Below are 17229 nucleotides of genomic sequence, written 5' to 3'. Positions count from 1 at the left end.
CCGAGAGACCGGAAGAATGAAGCGAGAGAATTCTGTGGCAGGTTACAGACGGTTGCAGCTTCACTGGGAGCCGAAGTGAAATTGTATGGCACAGAGCGAAGGTGAAGAACAGAGGGAACAGGGGCGAAATCCAACTTGGGAGGGGCTGGATGGGCTAATAAGATTCACCGTCTGACAGATACAGAGCTTGTGTCGGAGCAGTGCTCCTGTAGACGTGGGCCAAGAGAGCAATTCTGTCGAACTCATCATCTTCTCTCGGTCTCTGTTTCCGGGGACAGGGTAGATTGGCTTGGCTCGCATAACCAACGTGACGCTTCGACTTCGTCTCAACTTCGTCCTTCTCCAAGACCGACTACCGTATTTTAAATGGAGAGAGTTGGCATTACCTCAATTTGACGTCCTTCTGACACCTAACTACCCACCAGCTCCATCAGTCGCGTGGACGATGCAACCGCTCGTTTCCCTGTCGAGCCTGTGTAATGGAAGGTAGGGCAACTTCGCGCCATTCTCTCCGATGCACGATGGAATGTCTCGTAAGGAAGTCTACTAGTGCGCCACCGCGGTCCAAGATCGTTCCACTTTCACTTGCCCCTTCGCTATGCTAGGAGGCTAACACGCACATGCCCTTTTCCTAACATGTCCAGTCCTCCACATGACACGCACGCACCCCACACATCTCCCAGCCTAAACATTCTCAAAGAAGAAGCTCGGCTGACCCGGCAGTGCCGATTCGACCACGGGCGCCTTGACCTCGACTTCGGCGCCGCCGTTGGTCAGGTCTTTGCCCGTCTTGCTGCCCTCTTCGACAGCGAGGATCTGCACCGACTCGAGACCGGCCGCGCGCTTCAGGCCAGGCACCATTGCCTACACACATAGTCGGTTAGTACACACACACTCATTATATACCCCACTAAAGAAAACAAGAATAGACACATGGTGGGTAGGGCAATGACATACCAAAAGCGTCTTGGCCTCATCAAAAGCCAGCTTCCGCTCAAGCACCGCCTCAGCAGGCTCGCCATCCCGCAGCCTCTTCTTGAGCGCCTGGACGAAAGGCATGGCCTTCTTCATCTCGCCCATCTTGGCGATCCGCCCGTTGAGCTCCTTGTCGTCGACTTTTTGGCTGTTGGTCCGCGCGTCCCACACCTCCTTCAACAGCTCAATATACTTTGCCTGCCAGGCCGGAAACGACGCCGTGGTGAAAACGGTCAGCTTCTTGGGCTTCTTGGGGTCGAAGTCGCTCTGGCGGCCTTTAGCCATCTTTTTGAGCTGCGCCGCCTCGGCCGAGTTGATGTTGGACGACGTCTGCCGGACGTACTCGCGCGCCGCGGTCAGGGCCGGGTCCGCGGGGGGCACTTGGGGCCAGGCGGCGAATTGGATCGACGCTTTCTCGTGCAGGATCTCAAGCCACACGTACTCGGCCCAGTGCGGAGCGATCGGAGTGAGCACGAGAGCTTGCAGGCGGATGTACTTGAGTACGAGGTCCTTGTGGAGCGGGATGCCGGCGGCGTTGCAGGCCTCGCGGTACGAGTCGCGGGCGTTGAGGAAGTCGTAGTGGGCCGCCTTCAGGGCCAGCTTGTACGATGTTTCGTGGTAATGTTTCTCGGCCTCGTGCACCAGCGCGTTCATCTCGTTGTCGAAGAGGATGTCTTGGAAGTCGTTGAGCGGGCCGGTCCTGAGGTTCTCGTCCTTGATAGTCTCCTCGATCCACTCCTTGTTGGTGTAGAACCTCAGGATAGTGTTGTCCGCCACGTCCTCGACGAAGTTGGAATCTGAGATGCCGTCACCGGCATCGGCAAGCGCCACGCGAGCCGCGTCAGCACCGTACTTACTCACGACGTCGTTGAGAGTCATGAAATTGCCGGTCGACTTGCTCATCTTCTCGCCGTTCAGCTGCAGATGGCCGTTGGCCCGGACCGAGCGTGGCCAGTACTCGCGGGGGAAGAGAGCTAATATCTGTAAGCATGCCTATCTGAAGCCGGGACCCAACAACGACTTACCAATGTGATTGTACAGGAAGAAGGTAAGGTGGTTCGGGATCAAGTCCTTGCCGCTGACACGGATGTCGAGCGGGTAGAAGTACTCAAAATCTCTCCTCATGCCCTCCAAAGTCTCCTTGGGGATGCCAGACTTGGCGACGAGCTCGTCCGACATTTGAATCCGGCAGAAAATGTAGTCCCATACCTCGTCAATCATTTGCTCGGCCGCGATGTTGCCCTTGCCCCTGTCTACAGTTAGCCGGGAACTGAGAATTGGCAGAACTCGCGACTTACTTTGTCCGACCGAAGAGATCCCGGTGAAGCCAAGGAACAATAGTGTAGTAGCTGCGTAGATGTTAGCTCTACAATTTACTTTTGTCCAACCCTACAACTTACGCCATGTAGATGGTCGAGTCACTAATCAATGGTCAGCAGGAATTTAGCCTAGCAGTCTCGCAAAGTGTCTCACCTCAAGCTTTCGACAAGGAAGTTGTGGTCCCAAGGAAGCTTGGAACCGAGGCCGTACGTCCGCGCACAAGCCCACTGGTTGAGCCAGTTGAGCACACCCTTAAATGCGTGCTGAGTGTCGGGGGAGTATGTCTCGAGGCCATTGCCGTACTTGTTCTCGACATAGTCAAGTGCGGTATGGCGCCAGTTCTCCTCACCGTAATCCAAATACCACTGATCGAGGAGGGCGACCGTGCTGTAGCCATGTCAGCAAACAAAACAGCCGGCTAACCTTTGAATCAGTAGCACTCTCACCATTCATCACCAGACCTCGACACGACCTTGTTTTCGGGCTCCGAGTAGGCAAAAGCCTCGCCCTTCTTAATAAGCTGCTCCCGGACCTTGGGCTTGGCAACTTCAACCTTTTCACCCTTGAAGTCTCCCACCTTCATGACACCCTGGTAAAAGCCCTCCTTGTAGGCGAGCTCCTTGGCCTCGAGGAGCTGCTTGGCGTCCTTGGGCGAGGCAATCTTGAGCTTTTTGACCAGATACGGCGCCAACAAGTCGGACGTCGGCGTCTGAATGATGGGGAAAATCTCCAACTCGGCCCACTCCTTCTTGATGCCGTAAAATTCAGACTTCTTGGCGAGCTCGGTAACCATGGCGAAGTCATCCGGAGAATCAGAAGGTACCGATGTGACCACACCAGTGCCCTTGGTTGCCAGAACAGACTCCATAGGGAGCACACGGACCTGGGGGTGGAAGCTGAGTGGCGCATGCACCAGGGTCCCGATGAGCTCAAAACCCTTGATGTCCGCAGCCTTCTCTGGGATACCGTCCTTCTCGAAGATGCCCTGGTAGGCCATATTCCTGGCAGCCCGCTCGGTGATGACAAAATACTCCTTTTCAGAGGCCTTAAACACACCGTAGGTAAGACTCGGACCAACAAAGCAGCAGACCTGGCCGTACATGGTTTCGGGCCTGAGGGTCGCGGGGACGAGGTAGACCGAGGCATCCTCGGGTATCTTGCTCTTGACCGCATCTGCGGCCTGGGGTGCCCACTCAAGAACCTTGAGTTTCAGGGCAGTGTACTCCTGTGGCAAAACACCTTCGCCCTCGCTCCGGTCGTGGTCCATGCAAGGCTGGCCATCCTTGATGGAGTAGATGGTATAACGCTTGCCAAACTTGACTTTCTCCAGCTCCTTCAGCCGGACCATCTGCCAGCGCACAAAGGCGTCGTAGTACGGGTTCGCGTCGGTCGTCACGAATTGGCGGCGCCAGTCGATGCGCGCGCCGAAGTTTGTCAAGTCCTTCTTACACTCCGGAGGGAAGTATTGCAGCCAGTACTGCGGGTCTGCGAAGTGGTGGATCTCCTGAAGCGGAATGCCGACCGAGTTCAAAATCTGCCACTGGTACTTGGCCTTGACCGTCTTCGCGGCGGCCTTGCCCTTCTTGGCATTGAACTTGGTCAGGTCCTCCTTTGGCCCCTTTTGCGTCGGGGCAGCAGCCGCGGCATCGTCCACCACCTCGTCCTCTTCCTTGTAGCGCTCAAACTCCTTGCCAAACATCTCTACTTCCTTGACCAGCTTGTCGGCGGAGGCCTTGATGGGCAGGCCGGTGCAGTGGTAGCCGAGGGGAAATAGGGCGCGCTTGCCCCGCATCCTCTCGAAGCCCGTGTGAAACTCGATCTTGCTGAAGCTAAAGGCATGGCCGGCGTGGAGACGGCCGTTCATGTAGGGGTAGGCAATGGTGCCGAAGAACTTCGGGAACTTCTCGCGCAGCTCGTCGGGGCTGATGGAGCCGAGGGGGAACTCGTCGATGGGCGGGGCGTCGACCTCGAAAACGCCCTTCTCTTCCCACATGCGCTGGTATTTCTTCTCGATCTCGACGAGGCTGTCTCGTTTCTCGGTACCCTTCAGCTCCTTGGTTTTGGAGACGGCGAGATCGGCCATGGTCTTGGGCAGCGACGTGTCAGCCATGTTGTTCCGAGACTTGTGTGTAATTCCGAGGTCTGTTTGGCACGCCCAGCGTCAAACCGTGGGAATCGAATTGTCGTCGCACACCGAAAGGAACCTGCAAAAATTCGGGCCGGTGTCGCGTGGTCCAAGGTTCTGTTTTTGATTTGAGTCAGGCCAGGTCCGGAAATTTTGAGTGCGACTCCGCTGCCAGCCGGGGCGTTGACATGGAGGGGCAACGCGGGGTCGTTTGCTTCCCCTGCAATGTGGGGTGCCAGGGGCATTCTGCCAAGCTGTGGCGCCACTACGGACATCAACGGATCACCAGCCACAGCGCCTCGCTGGCACCCTTGGCGGGCTCCACACGGGCCTCTGGATTCGACCACGATCCGGCCGAGGCCGACTTTTCGCGTTTGAAGTCTCACTCACACGCATCTCACAACTCACACCGAGGCCACACCCACCATGTTCCCCTCGCTCGTACGGCGGCTAGCACAGACCGCGAAGGCGCCGGTGAACACAGCGGCACGAAGTCCGCCTTACAAGCTCAAAAAAGTATGGCCGCCAGACATCAAGAACATGACACCGCCACAACAGCTTCGATTTGAAAAGAAGTACAAGCGGAGGCTGAAGCTCGCAACGGCTCGGCCACGGTGGGACAAGTTTGTCCGGGTGGCGCAACTATGCACCATGACATGTAGGGTGGCCGCCGATTCATTCTCCGTCTCATGTACCCTGACCCCGGCTCTAGTTGTCGTTACATACATGGTGCTCTTCATGGATTGGAAGGATGTTCCGACCCCGTTCGACCCGGTGAGCTGTCCCGCAGATAATCTGCCAAACCTGCGTCCTAACTGTCTGTCAGGTCCGCGAGAAGTTCTGGGGTTTCTTTGGCGTCTTTACCGACGAATCGAGGAAGCTCACCATCAAGGACAAGCCGTCCTCACAGGCGTCCAGCAAGTAATGATGTGGAAATCGTTTCCATACTGTCCCCTCACCTGTTGTATAGTATTGTTCCACCACCCGGAGTTTGGCGTTGGATACCCGGCAGCAATGGCGCGGCGATTTCTGGCCGCCATGAATGAATGATGCCGGAGCTCTCGGCTCACCTTCCAGTCACGCTCTCTGACTCGGCTTGCTCCTGCCAATGGGCCAACTCCGTGATGCCATGTCATGCCGTGAAATGTCGTATCATCCAGCCAGTACACCAACCTCACCTCGTACCAGGCCAAACCATCCCACCCATCCCCAGCCCCGCGCCCAATCCCGCTCCCAATCCCCCTCCACCGCGACCCTCATTCACGGGCCGCTTGGCCACCGTCCCCTGCGCCTTCACCCCAGCAACAATCCGCTCCATATTTGTCTCAATCACCACCCCGCCAACCACCATCTCCCCAAGCGTGGCATGCAGCGTCTCATAGTTGAAGATCAAATCCAGCTCGCACACGTTCTCAAACAGCCGGTCCAGCGCCTCGACGTACACCTGGATCAGGTCGATCAGCGCGAGGGGGGACTCGGTCGACGTCGAGATAATGATGAAATAGAGCGTCGCATAGTTGCGGTAGGTCACGAACGAGGGCACGTCGTTTTGGTCTTGAGCAGAAGAGGAGGTGTTGCTTGTCGACGAGGCGGCGAGGAGGGGCGGGAGGGGGAGGAAGTTGCAGGACCCTGGGGCGCGGTTGGAGACGAGCGTAAAGATTTCAGAGATGAGGCGTTGTTGAATTGATGTATCCTGTCAAAAGTGGTGTCAGTTGTTGAGTGGTGGTGCCCTGGTCAGGGGGAGTGGGAGACGGACGAGCTGGGTGTAGAACTTGGTTAGGCGGGGCTGGCCTTGGCCATTGAAGACAAGGAATGCGTTGATCATATCGGGAGGTTATGAGTATCTGGCAGTGCTATAACGACGCTCTCATTACTTTCGGGTTGTTGCCAGATTTGAGCGTGTCAGAAACAGGTCGCGATTTGGATGGAATACTATCTCGGTGTCTCGGGCCTGTTCCTGGCGAGGAGGCCACTCAAAGACATGACGTGCGACACCCCACGCGATCAAAATGATGTGGCCCGTGCTGGACCCAGGCTTGCGTTGCACTGTGCCTGCCGGCAATTGGCAACCAAGTGGGGCATTCGAACCCAATCGTTCCAGAACCTCCAGCTCTGTTTGCTGAGCTCGACTTCGCTTCCCTCTAGGTCGATGTTTCGGAGAGAGAGAGTTAAGCTACGATCGTCGATTCTGTTGCACTAGTTGAGCTACGAAGCCCGACTTAGTACTATCCTCTCGAGCAGTAAACCCTCTGCAGCATCCGATATTTGACCATGGCGCGCCCGATTGCTTCCAAGCTCGCCCGCATCGCCTGCCGCGGCGTCCAGACTACCAAGGTTGCGCGGACCGTCCTTCCAGCCATCTCAGCTGTGCCAGCGCTTCTGCATGCTGCGCCTCGGCTGTCTCTCCCCCTCCCAGGTCGTCGTCTTGTCTCAAGTAGCGCCAGCCGCAGCGGCATCACTCCGGATGACAAGGCACCAAAGAACCCAGAGACCCCACCCGTCACCAGGACCCCAGCCGACATCACCGACGCCGAGTACCACACCATTGCCGATGACTACATGGAGAAGCTTCTCAACCATCTGGAGGCGCTGCAGGACACGCGCGAGGATGTGGACGTTGAGTACTCTGTAAACCAACGTTTCTCTTCACACATACCCACTACAGCCACTAACAAGCAAACCTAGTCCGGCGTCCTGACCCTCTCCCTCGGCCCGCATATCGGCACGTACGTCATCAACAAGCAGCCGCCCAACAAGCAGATCTGGCTGTCGTCGCCCAAGACGGGCCCCAAGCGCTACGACTACGTCGTCTTCGGCGAGGGCCAGCACGAGAAGCAGGACACGGCCACGGGCGACTGGGTGTACCTTAGGGACGGATCCACCCTGAACGACCTGCTCATGGACGAGCTGGGCATTGACCTGCGCGTAACCGACACCGAGCTCGGGAGCTAGCAGCCTCCGACGGCGGTTATGGGGAAGGTCCAAGGATAGGCGCAGATTGGTTGGTTTTGGGCTTTTTCGACAGGCGGGACTGTATTGTATTATTGGGTTATGGTGTTTCAGGGGGTTGGTCAAGCCGGTGGGTTCGAACCTTGATTTCATCGCTGGAAGAGTACAGGTCATTGGGCTTGAAGGGAGACTTGTGTCTGCTGTGCAATAAGTGTGTAGAAAACTGTGGGCTAGCCTGTGAACGCAGAAAATGGACATTGCACACTACTGGTACTTGCGGCGCATTCACCATGTAGTCTCAACATCCCACAGTGACCCAACTAACACAAAGGTGAATCCGCAAACCGCAACCCTGTGCCCACTCTAGAGGCTCGAGGAGGTCACTCATTCTATTACATGTGGCGGGTCTAGAGAGCAGGCCGGCAACCCATCCATGATAGCCCCATCATAAAGGTACCTTAGCGAAGGTGGTGGGGGCTCCCACTAGAGAGACGGGTCCGTCTCGCTTAGTCATCGCAAAAGTGTATTAGTCATCACAAAATGCATCTAACGCGGCCGCCTCCCCCGCGCCCGCAGCACACCGCCATCGCCATCGCATCGCCATCGCCATGGAGACTTTCCCAGGCGACTGCCTTCCTCCCGAACGCCATTTCGAGTCTCGACAGGCATTATTGGAGTCGATCAACGCGTGGGCTAAGCCAAGAGGCTACGCCTTTGCTACCCAAAGGTCGACGAAGGAGAAGAATGGTATCCGACAGTGATCTACGCATGCGATCGATCTCGTCATCCTCCTAGCGGCGTATTGGAGCGTCAACGGAAATCAACAACTCGAAGGACGAATTGCCCGTTTTCAGTTATAGCAAAAGAGACGACTAACGGCGGCGGCTGGATCTTGAAGCATCGTCCCGATCAGCGCTTTGCGGTACACAACCATGAGCCAAGCCAGCACCCATCGGCAAACCCAGTTCACCGGCAACTTTCTGAAGGCACGTCACAGCTTGCAAGCTTTTCGAATGCCGGTATCTCGCCGAAGGAAATCCAGACACTCGTACGGCAGAGCGGCTCACTAGCTACAAGGCAAGACATTTACAACCGGATTGCAGATGTACGACGAGATGCATGCGAAGGTCAGAGTGCAATTCATGCGCTAGCCAATCGACTCGACAAGTCGCGGGGGAGGCGGCCGCGTTAGATGCATTTTGTGATGACTAATACACTTTTGCGATGACTAAGCGAGACGGACCCGTCTCTCTAGTGGGAGCCGGTGGTGGGATTAAGATGACTCAGCTCGGGCGTGACGCCCGATTGCGGAGTCGGCGTGTACAAGCACAAGAGCCATACTGCTGCCGCCGTTGAGATTTCGTTGATTGGTTGGTCTTATACAGTACTTATGGTCAAAACGCCCGCATCGCCAACCTGTGGCTGTGTAATTCTACCACGTCAGTATTTTTAGAGCTGGTGCATCAGGTGCAAGGAGGAGGAAGGAATTGTAACAAGACAGGGGAACAAGGAATTTGGGAAAGCTATACGTTACATATGAGAATAACCAGTCAAGGAAACTAGATAGGGGTTCCTCGTACCTAACCGCCCCCTTATTACACCGATCAAGCCCCAGATCCGTACTCCGCAGAAAGAGACTGTCCGTCATTACCTCGAAGCCGACAGCCTCTTCCCACGAGCTCCCATGGGGCGATTTGAAGTACTATATCCCGGGGCTTAAGCTTTTCAGAGAGACTGCGATCTTTAAAGCCCTACGATCGATGGGCTACTAAGGAGGAAACGCCTCCGCAGGATTGAAGTGACTGCTCAGCACCTGGCCGCACGACTCGCCTTCGCGTATGAGCAGTTGGCTTTACGACCTAATCCTGAGGATTGGAAAAAGGTTATCTTTAGCGATGAGACTTGGGCTACTAATAACCCTATGTGGAAGAGGTAGATCACTATATTTTCTACCGAAAACCTTCGAACTTGGGCACTTCTTCGGAAGAAATCACACGGCTGGATGTTCTGGGGTTGTTTCACTGGACAGTACAAGGAACCCAGGTTTTTTTAGAAGGAGGGATACGGGCGTGTGAACGCTGAAAATTCTTAGAGACCTACAGCTGCCAATTCGCCTTCTAACAAAGACAATGCTGCTGCCTATTGTAGCGGCACACAACGTGCAGCCATACCATGTTCCCAGAAAAGGGTACAAATTATTCAATCCGACTGCTCGAACTACTGGCTGCACTATGAAGCTGTAACAACTGGCACCCGCCGCCGGGCTTTGCCGACCCGATCAGCCGTGCCGTTACACCTATATAACTTAGTCAACGAGGCGTCTCATTGCGGCACTTGGACTTGAGCTATTGGACTGGCCTGCTCAAAGCTCAAACCTCAACCTGATAGAGAACCTTTGGCAATCGCTGAAGGGCTACGTCGAGGACTACTATCCAGATCTTCAACGACTTGGTTTTGCGGCTCTCCGTACGGCTATTTTATAGGCATGGGATGTATTCTAGAGGACCTTTTACCACGGCTGGTATACTGTGATGAATCTCGCAAGGCCCAACTCTGAACGGGACTCCTGAAGGTTATGAAATGATAACGGGGTGAGGTTCGGTGAAGCCAAATGGTTTCCAATAAGCAATGTCCTAAAAGTACTTGATAATCTTGCACTTGAATTGCTTACTGGAGAACTCCCAGAGTCCTCCGAAACGAGTGACTATATACTGACATGATCCCCAGAGTGCTCGCTGTGCTCGCGGTCCTCGCCGACGGACCCCTCCCACTTCAAGACGTTCTCCTCTTGGCTTGCTGTCTCGCGCCATCGAAGCCCGCGACAAGGTTGTTGCCGTCCTCGGCCTTGGCCGCGAAGCCAACAACCCCAGCCTCCAACCCGACCATAACCTCACCACGCAGCAAGTCTACTATAACACCGTTTGGCACTGCATGCAACAGGCGAACTTTTTCTCTACTCAACATCGCCGGCAGAATCAACCACGCCACCATGAAATCCCCGCTTATTGAATCTCTCCCGTCCTGGGTCCCAGACCCCTCAGCCCGCCCCTCCTATGGCCATTAGACAACCCGCAAGCACAAACACACCGCCGACGGTCCTTCCTCATCTTCCTCCGTTTCAACTGTGTCCCGGCGGAAGAGTACTGTCGGCCTGCGGATTCCTAGCAGGCCGCATTCTAGCCATCGCCCCTTTGCTCGACAAGGCCCTCCCCATCACCTCAACGGCCGACTATCCCTCCCTCATTCGCCTCACAAATGATGCCGAATCGATGTCCCACAAGTCGGGTACCTGGTTGACGAATATGTGGGGGCTGGTTAAGAGGCTGGTGCCGGCGGTGTACCCTGCGGCAAAGGTCGATGCAACCCTTGTCACCCGTACTTCTGAACGTAGGTACATGGGCAGATTACACAGCGACGGCAGCAGTAAATCGCCCGGAGACGTGAACAGTAGCCCCCACGGCAGCACCAACATGGAGAAGGGCCCGTGTATTACCGCCACAGTTGCGGACGCTGCGGCCTCGCGCAGCCGGACTGAAGCATTCTGGCCCACCCTTGTCGGCGACGAATCCGAGGACGACACGGGAATCGTAATTCCCGCTCCGGGGCACGTTGCCCAGGACTTCCAGGCATACGGAAATCTTACTCTGGCAGCGCTGGTCATGTCTTCTCCGTCGTCTGGGGACGACGGCGAGATGCGAGCGGCTGTATGGGCTGGGCCTAGATAATCGGACGTATCCCGATACCATGGGGCATTCAAGGTTTTGCGACCTTATTGGGAAGAAGGCGTGGCCGCGGCGGTTTGCGATCACGGATGGTGGTATATGGCTTTTGTGCTGGACAAGGTTGAGGTGGGTGATGAGGTGATTGTCTTCTATGGGGCGAGGACGCCGTATGTGGAGAAGAGGATTGAGGGAGCGGCGGGAAATCAGGGCGGGGAAGAAAGGTAAGAATTGCTTAAGAGGCGGATCTGCATGGGTTATGCAGGATGAGGGTATAGATGGTGGGTTTGAGGCGCGGTGGTTTCACTTGGTATGAGGGCCAACGATGGACGATTGTTTGTTGTCTTTGTCCTTTCCTGACAATATCCCCAACCCCTGCCAAGGCAGCTGAGAAACTCGCCGGTTCGCCCTTGAGTCCGCATCACTTGCCCGGCTCCTACCATGACGGCGTCCTCGGTCGTGGGCCCGATGACATGGCAAAGTCTAGGATTTGACAGAGGGCAGACAGCAGACGCTCGCTGAACAAGGAATTCAGATCCAACCTGAAGATATCAGAGGATGTCAAATGCAGGCCCAATGTTCAGTGGAAAGGTCTTGGTGCTCGAGTTGCGCCCAATACCTCACCAAGAGCGGTGTTTGTGCTAACTTGAAGCAGACACAGGGTGAGCGAAAACTGGAACTGAATCTCGAGGAGGGATTTATACTTCGGAAAATTTGTCAACGGATGAAACAGAAGCTTACCGCGGGAAGGAAGTCTTCTATGGGCGCTCTCCTCGTCCTACCAGGAAGGACGGGCAGTCGCTACAGACGTACCCTGACTTTGAAGCCGGCTACTTTACCTAGTATGTAAAGTTCGACTCGGGGGTTTCCATCAAATGCCACAGCGGGGTGCTCCATTCCGGAAACTCTTCCATTGCAATCCGACAATTGGTTCTTACTCGAGAGTTGACAGCAGGTCTAGGGCGCCAAGAGAAGCAGCGGGCCAATTTCCGTGGCAACCGTTTGTTTACTCGGCACACAATTGGCCGAGCAGCTCCAGCCTCCAGTATCGCAACTCATCATGACCTGTCACCGCCCAACCCCCTGGGGCCTGTCGGTGCTCCAGACCAGTCGGGTGCTCCCGCCACCAAAACAGTCCGCCTCGCCTCGACGTTACGTACAATTGCCAGCGCATCACTGCTCTAGCCGCTCCACTCGGCCCGACATTTCCATTGGCACTCACGGGTTGCCCCGAGTTATCAAGGGATGCGTGTCGCTGTATAAACGTTTGGCTGCTGCGCGTTGCTTTGTTTGAACCTGTTTTTCCTATGATGCCACGAGAAATTCCAGAGCTCGATCTGGACTTCAAAATTTATGTCGACCCTTCCTGTTTGAGCGAACTAATGAGCGACGAAACCCCAACAACCGAGATGCCGCCCTCGCCCGAAGAGGTCCAGGAGGAGCCTACCGTTGTCCCCGAGACACTGGAGGAGGTGATTACGGAAGAGGCGGTGGAGGGTACAGAGGAAGTACCTCAGGGTGCTGCTGCGGCAGAGGCACGGGCCACACAAGAACACCCAACGCAGGAGTCGGACCAAGCACCACCATATGTCGATGCTGCTATCAAGGAACAACAACCGGGGTCGGAGCCCATGGCGAAGTCTTCCGACAAGCCATCAGCGACCGAGGTTAAGGAAGTAGCCCAGGTCACCGCCGAAGCTGACGAGACCTTAACCCGCGAAGACACCCCGGCCCCGGAACCGAGCCCAGAGACTGAGGCCGTTCAAGAACTAGAGACTGGCTCTGGGACTGGCCCTGAACCTGAGCCAGTCGAGGAACCTGTCACCGAAACGGAACAACCGTTAATGCCTGTCACTGACGATGTGGTTCCCAAGACCGAGACAAACGACGCAGCCGAGCCCGAACAGGCCGAGCAGTCTGCCGCCGACCCTATCCCGGAACTAGAAAAACGTGAACATCACCGACAATGCGATGAAGTGATAGCACCAGGGCCGAGCTCACTTATTACTGAGGCACCATCTGAAACCCCAGCCGAAGACGCTGTCCTTCCTCAAGCGACACAGCAAGCCCAGGATGAAGAGAGCCAAGACCTCCCAGACACTTCCAAGCCCAGGCCCAACAGCAAGAACACCAACGTCGAGGAGGAAAATTGCGACCGCCGCCGCAGCTTTGTCGACAGAAAAACGTCCCTCCGCACAGAGGCCCTCATCCAGGCTGCCGCGCGCGCCGTCGTCGCCAAGATCGAGAAGCGCAAGAGCGGAGAAGCGGTCAGGCAAGACGAGGACGACTTTGACAATTCGCTCCTCAGCACCGGCTCGCAGGACACCTACATCCTCGGCGACGACGTTCCGAGCACCTACATCGCGCGTCCATCTTCCAGCCGCCGGCAATCTTCCGACACTCACATCCGCCACATCCCCCCACGCTCCATATCCAGCGATGATGCCGGTGACAGCAGTTCTCACAACGAGCCTGACGACGATGTGTTTAGCGACCGCAGCGCGCGGAGCTCTCTCTGCTCGCTCGACGCCCACGACACCGACATCAAGACCCCCCAGGCCAAGGAGCACCTCTCACGCCGCGAATCCTACGCCTCCAGCACCAGCCACTCCCCGCGCGCCGTGTCAGGCTTCTCCACTATTTCGGGCCTCTCCCAGTACGACGACAAGCATTTCATCCCTACCAATCGCGAGACACGCATGCCCTTCCGCACACCCTCCGAGATCCGCGCCATGCAGATGGCCTCGCCCACTCCCTCCGTCTTCAACGGCAGCTCCCCCCGATCCAGTAAGCGCTTCCAGCAGCAATCTCTCTCACGTCTCGGCAGCCCTACCGTCTCGGCTCAGTACTCGCCCAGAAACCGCTCCACTCCGCCGCGCCTCAAGCCCCGCAAAGAGGCCGCGCCGCTCGTGCTCCTGCACGTCACCCTCCTACCGCTGCGCTGGGTCTGGGGCGATGTCCTCAACGGCCTGGACTCGGTAATGCAGGGGGCCAAGGCCCTCAGTGCACTCGACGAGACGACGACAACGGCAGAACCGTATCTGTCGTCATTCGAGCCGTCCGAGCAGCTCAAGATGCTGCGCGACGCCTGGCGCGAACTGCAGGACCGCGTTGGGGATACGGTGCTTGAAAGGGGCATCTTGCTGCCACACCCGCAGAACGATTACGAAGTGCTTGAGGAGCGGCTGCTCGAGGCGCTAGAGCTGCCGGTCCGGCGCCGGGCCAGGATCCTGGAATGTGGGCATTATCTCGGGCCGGCGAATTCCCACGCCTTGGAGGACGAGAGTGAAGATGAGGATGATTTGCGGGAGGGCAAGACAGAGGAGAAGAGGCATTGGTGTAACACGTGCCGAAATGAGATCCGCTATGAGGACCTTGGGCCGGGGAAGGTGTTTCGCGTCAAGGTGTATGCCAGTAATGGGCTGATGCGGGCTGGCGCCTGGGAGGCGTGCTGGAAGGAGATGGAGAGGGTTGATGTCGAGGTTGAGCCGATTGTGGATGTGGTGGTGCAGAATCAGCTGGAGCGGCTGGGGGTGCTGCAGTTGGAGTTGGAGGAGCAGCAGCGCCGGCAGGAGCTAGAGCTGGAGCTGGAACTGCGGCGCACGCCTGAGCCAGAGGGGTTGGCCAAAAGAGCGGCCTCGCCAGACGAGGCACTGCGTGCTCCGAGCCGGCAGCAGACTGAGCATGACACGGCCGCCCAAACCGCCCTCATGTCTTCCCCTCCCCCGTCTGCAATGCAGCTGACGCAATCGTCAACCACGCTTGTCCGCGCCGCTACACCCAGTCCGTATCAAGCCAAGTCACGCCCCACCGAGCCGATTGACACCTCGGAGGAGCGCCGGCGCCGCGACGAGGAACGGCTCCGCGAAATCTACGGCGACACCGGGCCCGCTCCAGTCCCAGCGCAGCTCCCTGCTCCACCGATGCAGGCTGCTGTCGAGCACCATCACCACTCACAAAGCCAACCCTACCTCCAATCCAACGCCCTGACCACCGCGCATCCTCCCATGCCACTGCTCACCGACAATTCGTCCCCATCCCTCCACCACCGCCACCATACGGGCAGTCACCAGTACCAAAGCGACCCCCACAACACCCACCCCACGCCACCGCCAGAGGACATATACGCCTCCGGTGCCACTCATCATCAGCCTGCCAGCGGGAGGCGTAACAGCGCCCAGGGTCAGAGTACCCGATTCCGTTCCAACCCTATTGTCCTAGACGAAAACTCGGGTTTCGTCGAGCTGCTGATGGAGGCGTTCAAGGTCCTGCTCCGCGACCCCAAGAATGTGGCCATCATTGTGCTATGCGTGTTCGTGGTCGTCATGATGAAGCACCGGCCGGGTATGGGCATGGAGGCGGGGTTACAGGTGCAGCCTGGTGGTGGTGCTGTTGCGCCTGCTGGTGCTGGTGCTCTTTTGCAGGCATATCAATATCAGGTTGAGCCTAGGCAGGAGGAGGTGCTGGCTCAGGTGCAGGCGGGATGGGGAACGGAGATGGGAGATGTTGTGGGTGGTCAGGTTGTGGAAGCGGGTGGCGCTTCTGCGAAGACAGTTGAGTCTGAGGACAGTATGCAGGTGCCGTCTCCTGAGGTCTTTGTCTCTGAAGATGTCGCGTCCCGGGGGACCGACACCGTCACTGTGATTGAAGAGGGGGGCGGTATGGCTGAGGTGGAGCAGACTTTGGAGGTAGAGGCTGTCCTTGCTGATGAGCAGGTCTCCCAACCAGAGGTCGTGGGTGCGGAGGAGGTGGACGGTAACGGGCGCATGACAGATGTTTGTGCTTTGCCGGGGCTGGAGTATCCTGTCAACATGGTCGGAGGGGTGGCGCTGTATCAGGAGGAACCTGGAGTCGAGGAAGCTGTTGAAGGGAAGGCTGAGCACGGCTCTTCACGTTCGCTGGAAGAGGGGGAGCAAGTTGATCTGATGGACTCGAATCCGATCGATGACGCAGCTGAGGCTGTTCCGTCCGATCCCGACCCTGAAGCGGCCCAAACTCCATCATCGTTTCAGGCTGTTGAAGGGGCACAAACGGACGTTGAACAGGCCTCGGACAAGGACGAGTTTACTGCCATAGCACCATCAACTGACGACCTCGACACCTCCATAAAGGTCCCGGCTGACCACAAACAGAAGCCCATCGGCGACAGCTGCGAAGCCGACCTCGACATGGACGAAGCCATTCCCACCACCACCACCACTTCCGCCCTCTCATCCACCGCCTCGCTCTTCATCCCCGGCCCGTTCGTTACGGAGCGCAAGACGGTCCGGGTTTTTGAGACGGTCACCGAGACGGTACGGGTCAGCGTCGTCACGCAGACCGAGACGGTGTCGACGGTGGTGACTGCCGTGCCGCAGACGGTCGAAGAGACGGTGTACGAGACAGAGACGGTGCGGATTACGGTCTCGGTGCCGGTTGAGGAGCAGATGGGGGCGAAGGCAAAGGCAAAGGCGAAGGGGACCAAGGGGTGTAAGAAGGGGTGGTTTTAGAGGGCTCCATATTGGCAATCTGGAAGGTTTTGATGGGTGTGGTGAATGGCGGATGTTGAGTGACGAAACTGATGTTTGTGGAGATGTCATGGCCATGGATGGATGCAAGTGCGAACGAGATTGATGCATGCATGAGAGGAGGATATGGTTTCTTTTGTGTTTAGTTTCTTTTGTGTTTAGTTTCTTTTTTGTGTTTAGTTTCTTTTGTGTTTAGTTTCTTTTGTTGGCTGATGTTAGCATGCATAGCGACAGTAAACTGGATATGCCTGATGATAATAGAGTTGTCGAAAGTTACCAAGCAGTATGCATCGGACCCGTGAGTCTAGTGGGCGCCTCATCCCCATGATATGTTTGTTCCCTCTTCTGGTCCCGCCACTCAATACAACTCATTGGTATATTTTGGATTCTCGGCTCTGCGAACGTTCACAGCCCTGGACTTCGCAGAATACCATCTGCCCGTGCTACTGAAGCTGCAAATAGGATGATATCCAGAACTCATTTCAGACAGCACGGCTCGAGCACGTCCGATCAATTGAGCCACTGCATGTTCGCCGTAAGTGTTCCCACCATTGACGATTTTCATGCGGAGAGGCCCGTGCACAAGCCCAATTCATGCTCCCAATCCTCTTACTCGCAGTTATTGTTGGTTCAT

At 56.7% G+C, this 17229-nt stretch overlaps 7 protein-coding genes across 7 annotated transcripts; 4 read left to right on the top strand and 3 right to left on the bottom strand.

The window, feature by feature from the left end:
* Positions 1-287: 287 nt before the first annotated feature.
* N657DRAFT_691815 (leucyl-tRNA synthetase) lies at positions 288-4598 on the bottom strand. Its single transcript, XM_062797125.1, has 7 exons — positions 2742-4598; positions 2449-2682; positions 2376-2396; positions 2274-2324; positions 2001-2224; positions 958-1949; positions 288-864 (listed from the first exon to the last, which is right to left on the bottom strand). Exons 1-7 carry the CDS (start codon positions 4403-4405, stop codon positions 685-687), a joined length of 3366 nt encoding a protein of 1121 aa, XP_062645611.1. The 5' UTR covers positions 4406-4598; the 3' UTR covers positions 288-684.
* Positions 4599-4915: 317 nt separating this feature from the next.
* On the top strand, positions 4916-5509 carry N657DRAFT_647324 (uncharacterized protein). Its single transcript, XM_062793289.1, has 3 exons — positions 4916-5078; positions 5133-5194; positions 5247-5509. Exons 1-3 carry the CDS (start codon positions 4961-4963, stop codon positions 5343-5345), a joined length of 279 nt encoding a protein of 92 aa, XP_062645610.1. The 5' UTR covers positions 4916-4960; the 3' UTR covers positions 5346-5509.
* N657DRAFT_647322 (Adaptor protein complex sigma subunit) lies at positions 5272-6411 on the bottom strand. Its single transcript, XM_062793288.1, has 2 exons — positions 6177-6411; positions 5272-6113 (listed from the first exon to the last, which is right to left on the bottom strand). The coding sequence occupies exons 1-2, from the start codon at positions 6243-6245 to the stop codon at positions 5595-5597; spliced, it is 588 nt and encodes a 195-aa protein (XP_062645609.1). The 5' UTR covers positions 6246-6411; the 3' UTR covers positions 5272-5594.
* Positions 6412-6560: 149 nt separating this feature from the next.
* Positions 6561-7642, top strand: N657DRAFT_647321 (Frataxin). The gene is made up of 2 exons (XM_062793287.1): positions 6561-7048; positions 7106-7642. The coding sequence occupies exons 1-2, from the start codon at positions 6692-6694 to the stop codon at positions 7370-7372; spliced, it is 624 nt and encodes a 207-aa protein (XP_062645608.1). The 5' UTR covers positions 6561-6691; the 3' UTR covers positions 7373-7642.
* A 1049-nt stretch (positions 7643-8691) lies between these two features.
* N657DRAFT_98918 (uncharacterized protein) lies at positions 8692-9112 on the bottom strand. Its single transcript, XM_062797626.1, has one exon. It carries the CDS (start codon positions 9015-9017, stop codon positions 8802-8804), a length of 216 nt encoding a protein of 71 aa, XP_062645607.1. The 5' UTR covers positions 9018-9112; the 3' UTR covers positions 8692-8801.
* Positions 9113-10301: 1189 nt separating this feature from the next.
* N657DRAFT_98927 (uncharacterized protein) lies at positions 10302-11374 on the top strand. Its single transcript, XM_062797627.1, has one exon. It carries the CDS (start codon positions 10423-10425, stop codon positions 11092-11094), a length of 672 nt encoding a protein of 223 aa, XP_062645606.1. The 5' UTR covers positions 10302-10422; the 3' UTR covers positions 11095-11374.
* A 786-nt stretch (positions 11375-12160) lies between these two features.
* Positions 12161-16875, top strand: N657DRAFT_647319 (uncharacterized protein). The gene has a single exon (XM_062793286.1). The coding sequence runs from the start codon at positions 12396-12398 to the stop codon at positions 16575-16577; it is 4182 nt and encodes a 1393-aa protein (XP_062645605.1). The 5' UTR covers positions 12161-12395; the 3' UTR covers positions 16578-16875.
* Positions 16876-17229: the final 354 nt, after the last annotated feature.

The sequence above is a fragment of the Parathielavia appendiculata genome (assembly GCF_033297405.1).
Source record: "Parathielavia appendiculata strain CBS 731.68 unplaced genomic scaffold N657scaffold_10, whole genome shotgun sequence".
Classification (NCBI taxonomy): Eukaryota; Fungi; Ascomycota; class Sordariomycetes; order Sordariales; family Chaetomiaceae; genus Parathielavia; species Parathielavia appendiculata.
The sequence above is the reverse complement of the archived record's forward strand: the minus strand, read 5'-3'. Positions and strand labels throughout refer to the sequence as shown.

What these genes read in the sequence shown, in the direction of transcription:
- N657DRAFT_647322 (XM_062793288.1), bottom strand. Translation starts at nt 6,245, where the DNA reads ATGATCAACGCATTCCTTGTCTTCAATGGCCAAGGCCAGCCCCGCCTA. An exon ending in CCAAGTTCTACACCCAGCTC is followed by an intron (nt 6,114 to 6,176) that starts GTCCGTCTCCCA and finishes CACTTTTGACAG; the next exon opens with GATACATCAATTCAACAACG.
- N657DRAFT_98918 (XM_062797626.1), bottom strand. Translation starts at nt 9,017, where the DNA reads ATGACGGACAGTCTCTTTCTGCGGAGTACGGATCTGGGGCTTGATCGG.
- N657DRAFT_647324 (XM_062793289.1), top strand. Translation starts at nt 4,961, where the DNA reads ATGACACCGCCACAACAGCTTCGATTTGAAAAGAAGTACAAGCGGAGG. An exon ending in GCAACTATGCACCATGACAT is followed by an intron (nt 5,079 to 5,132) that starts GTAGGGTGGCCG and finishes CCCCGGCTCTAG; the next exon opens with TTGTCGTTACATACATGGTG. An exon ending in TTCCGACCCCGTTCGACCCG is followed by an intron (nt 5,195 to 5,246) that starts GTGAGCTGTCCC and finishes ACTGTCTGTCAG; the next exon opens with GTCCGCGAGAAGTTCTGGGG.
- N657DRAFT_647319 (XM_062793286.1), top strand. Translation starts at nt 12,396, where the DNA reads ATGATGCCACGAGAAATTCCAGAGCTCGATCTGGACTTCAAAATTTAT.
- N657DRAFT_691815 (XM_062797125.1), bottom strand. Translation starts at nt 4,405, where the DNA reads ATGGCTGACACGTCGCTGCCCAAGACCATGGCCGATCTCGCCGTCTCC. An exon ending in GACTCGACCATCTACATGGC is followed by an intron (nt 2,325 to 2,375) that starts GTAAGTTGTAGG and finishes ACATCTACGCAG; the next exon opens with CTACTACACTATTGTTCCTT. An exon ending in GATCTCTTCGGTCGGACAAA is followed by an intron (nt 2,225 to 2,273) that starts GTAAGTCGCGAG and finishes AACTGTAGACAG; the next exon opens with GGGCAAGGGCAACATCGCGG.
- N657DRAFT_647321 (XM_062793287.1), top strand. Translation starts at nt 6,692, where the DNA reads ATGGCGCGCCCGATTGCTTCCAAGCTCGCCCGCATCGCCTGCCGCGGC. An exon ending in ATGTGGACGTTGAGTACTCT is followed by an intron (nt 7,049 to 7,105) that starts GTAAACCAACGT and finishes AAGCAAACCTAG; the next exon opens with TCCGGCGTCCTGACCCTCTC.
- N657DRAFT_98927 (XM_062797627.1), top strand. Translation starts at nt 10,423, where the DNA reads ATGGCCATTAGACAACCCGCAAGCACAAACACACCGCCGACGGTCCTT.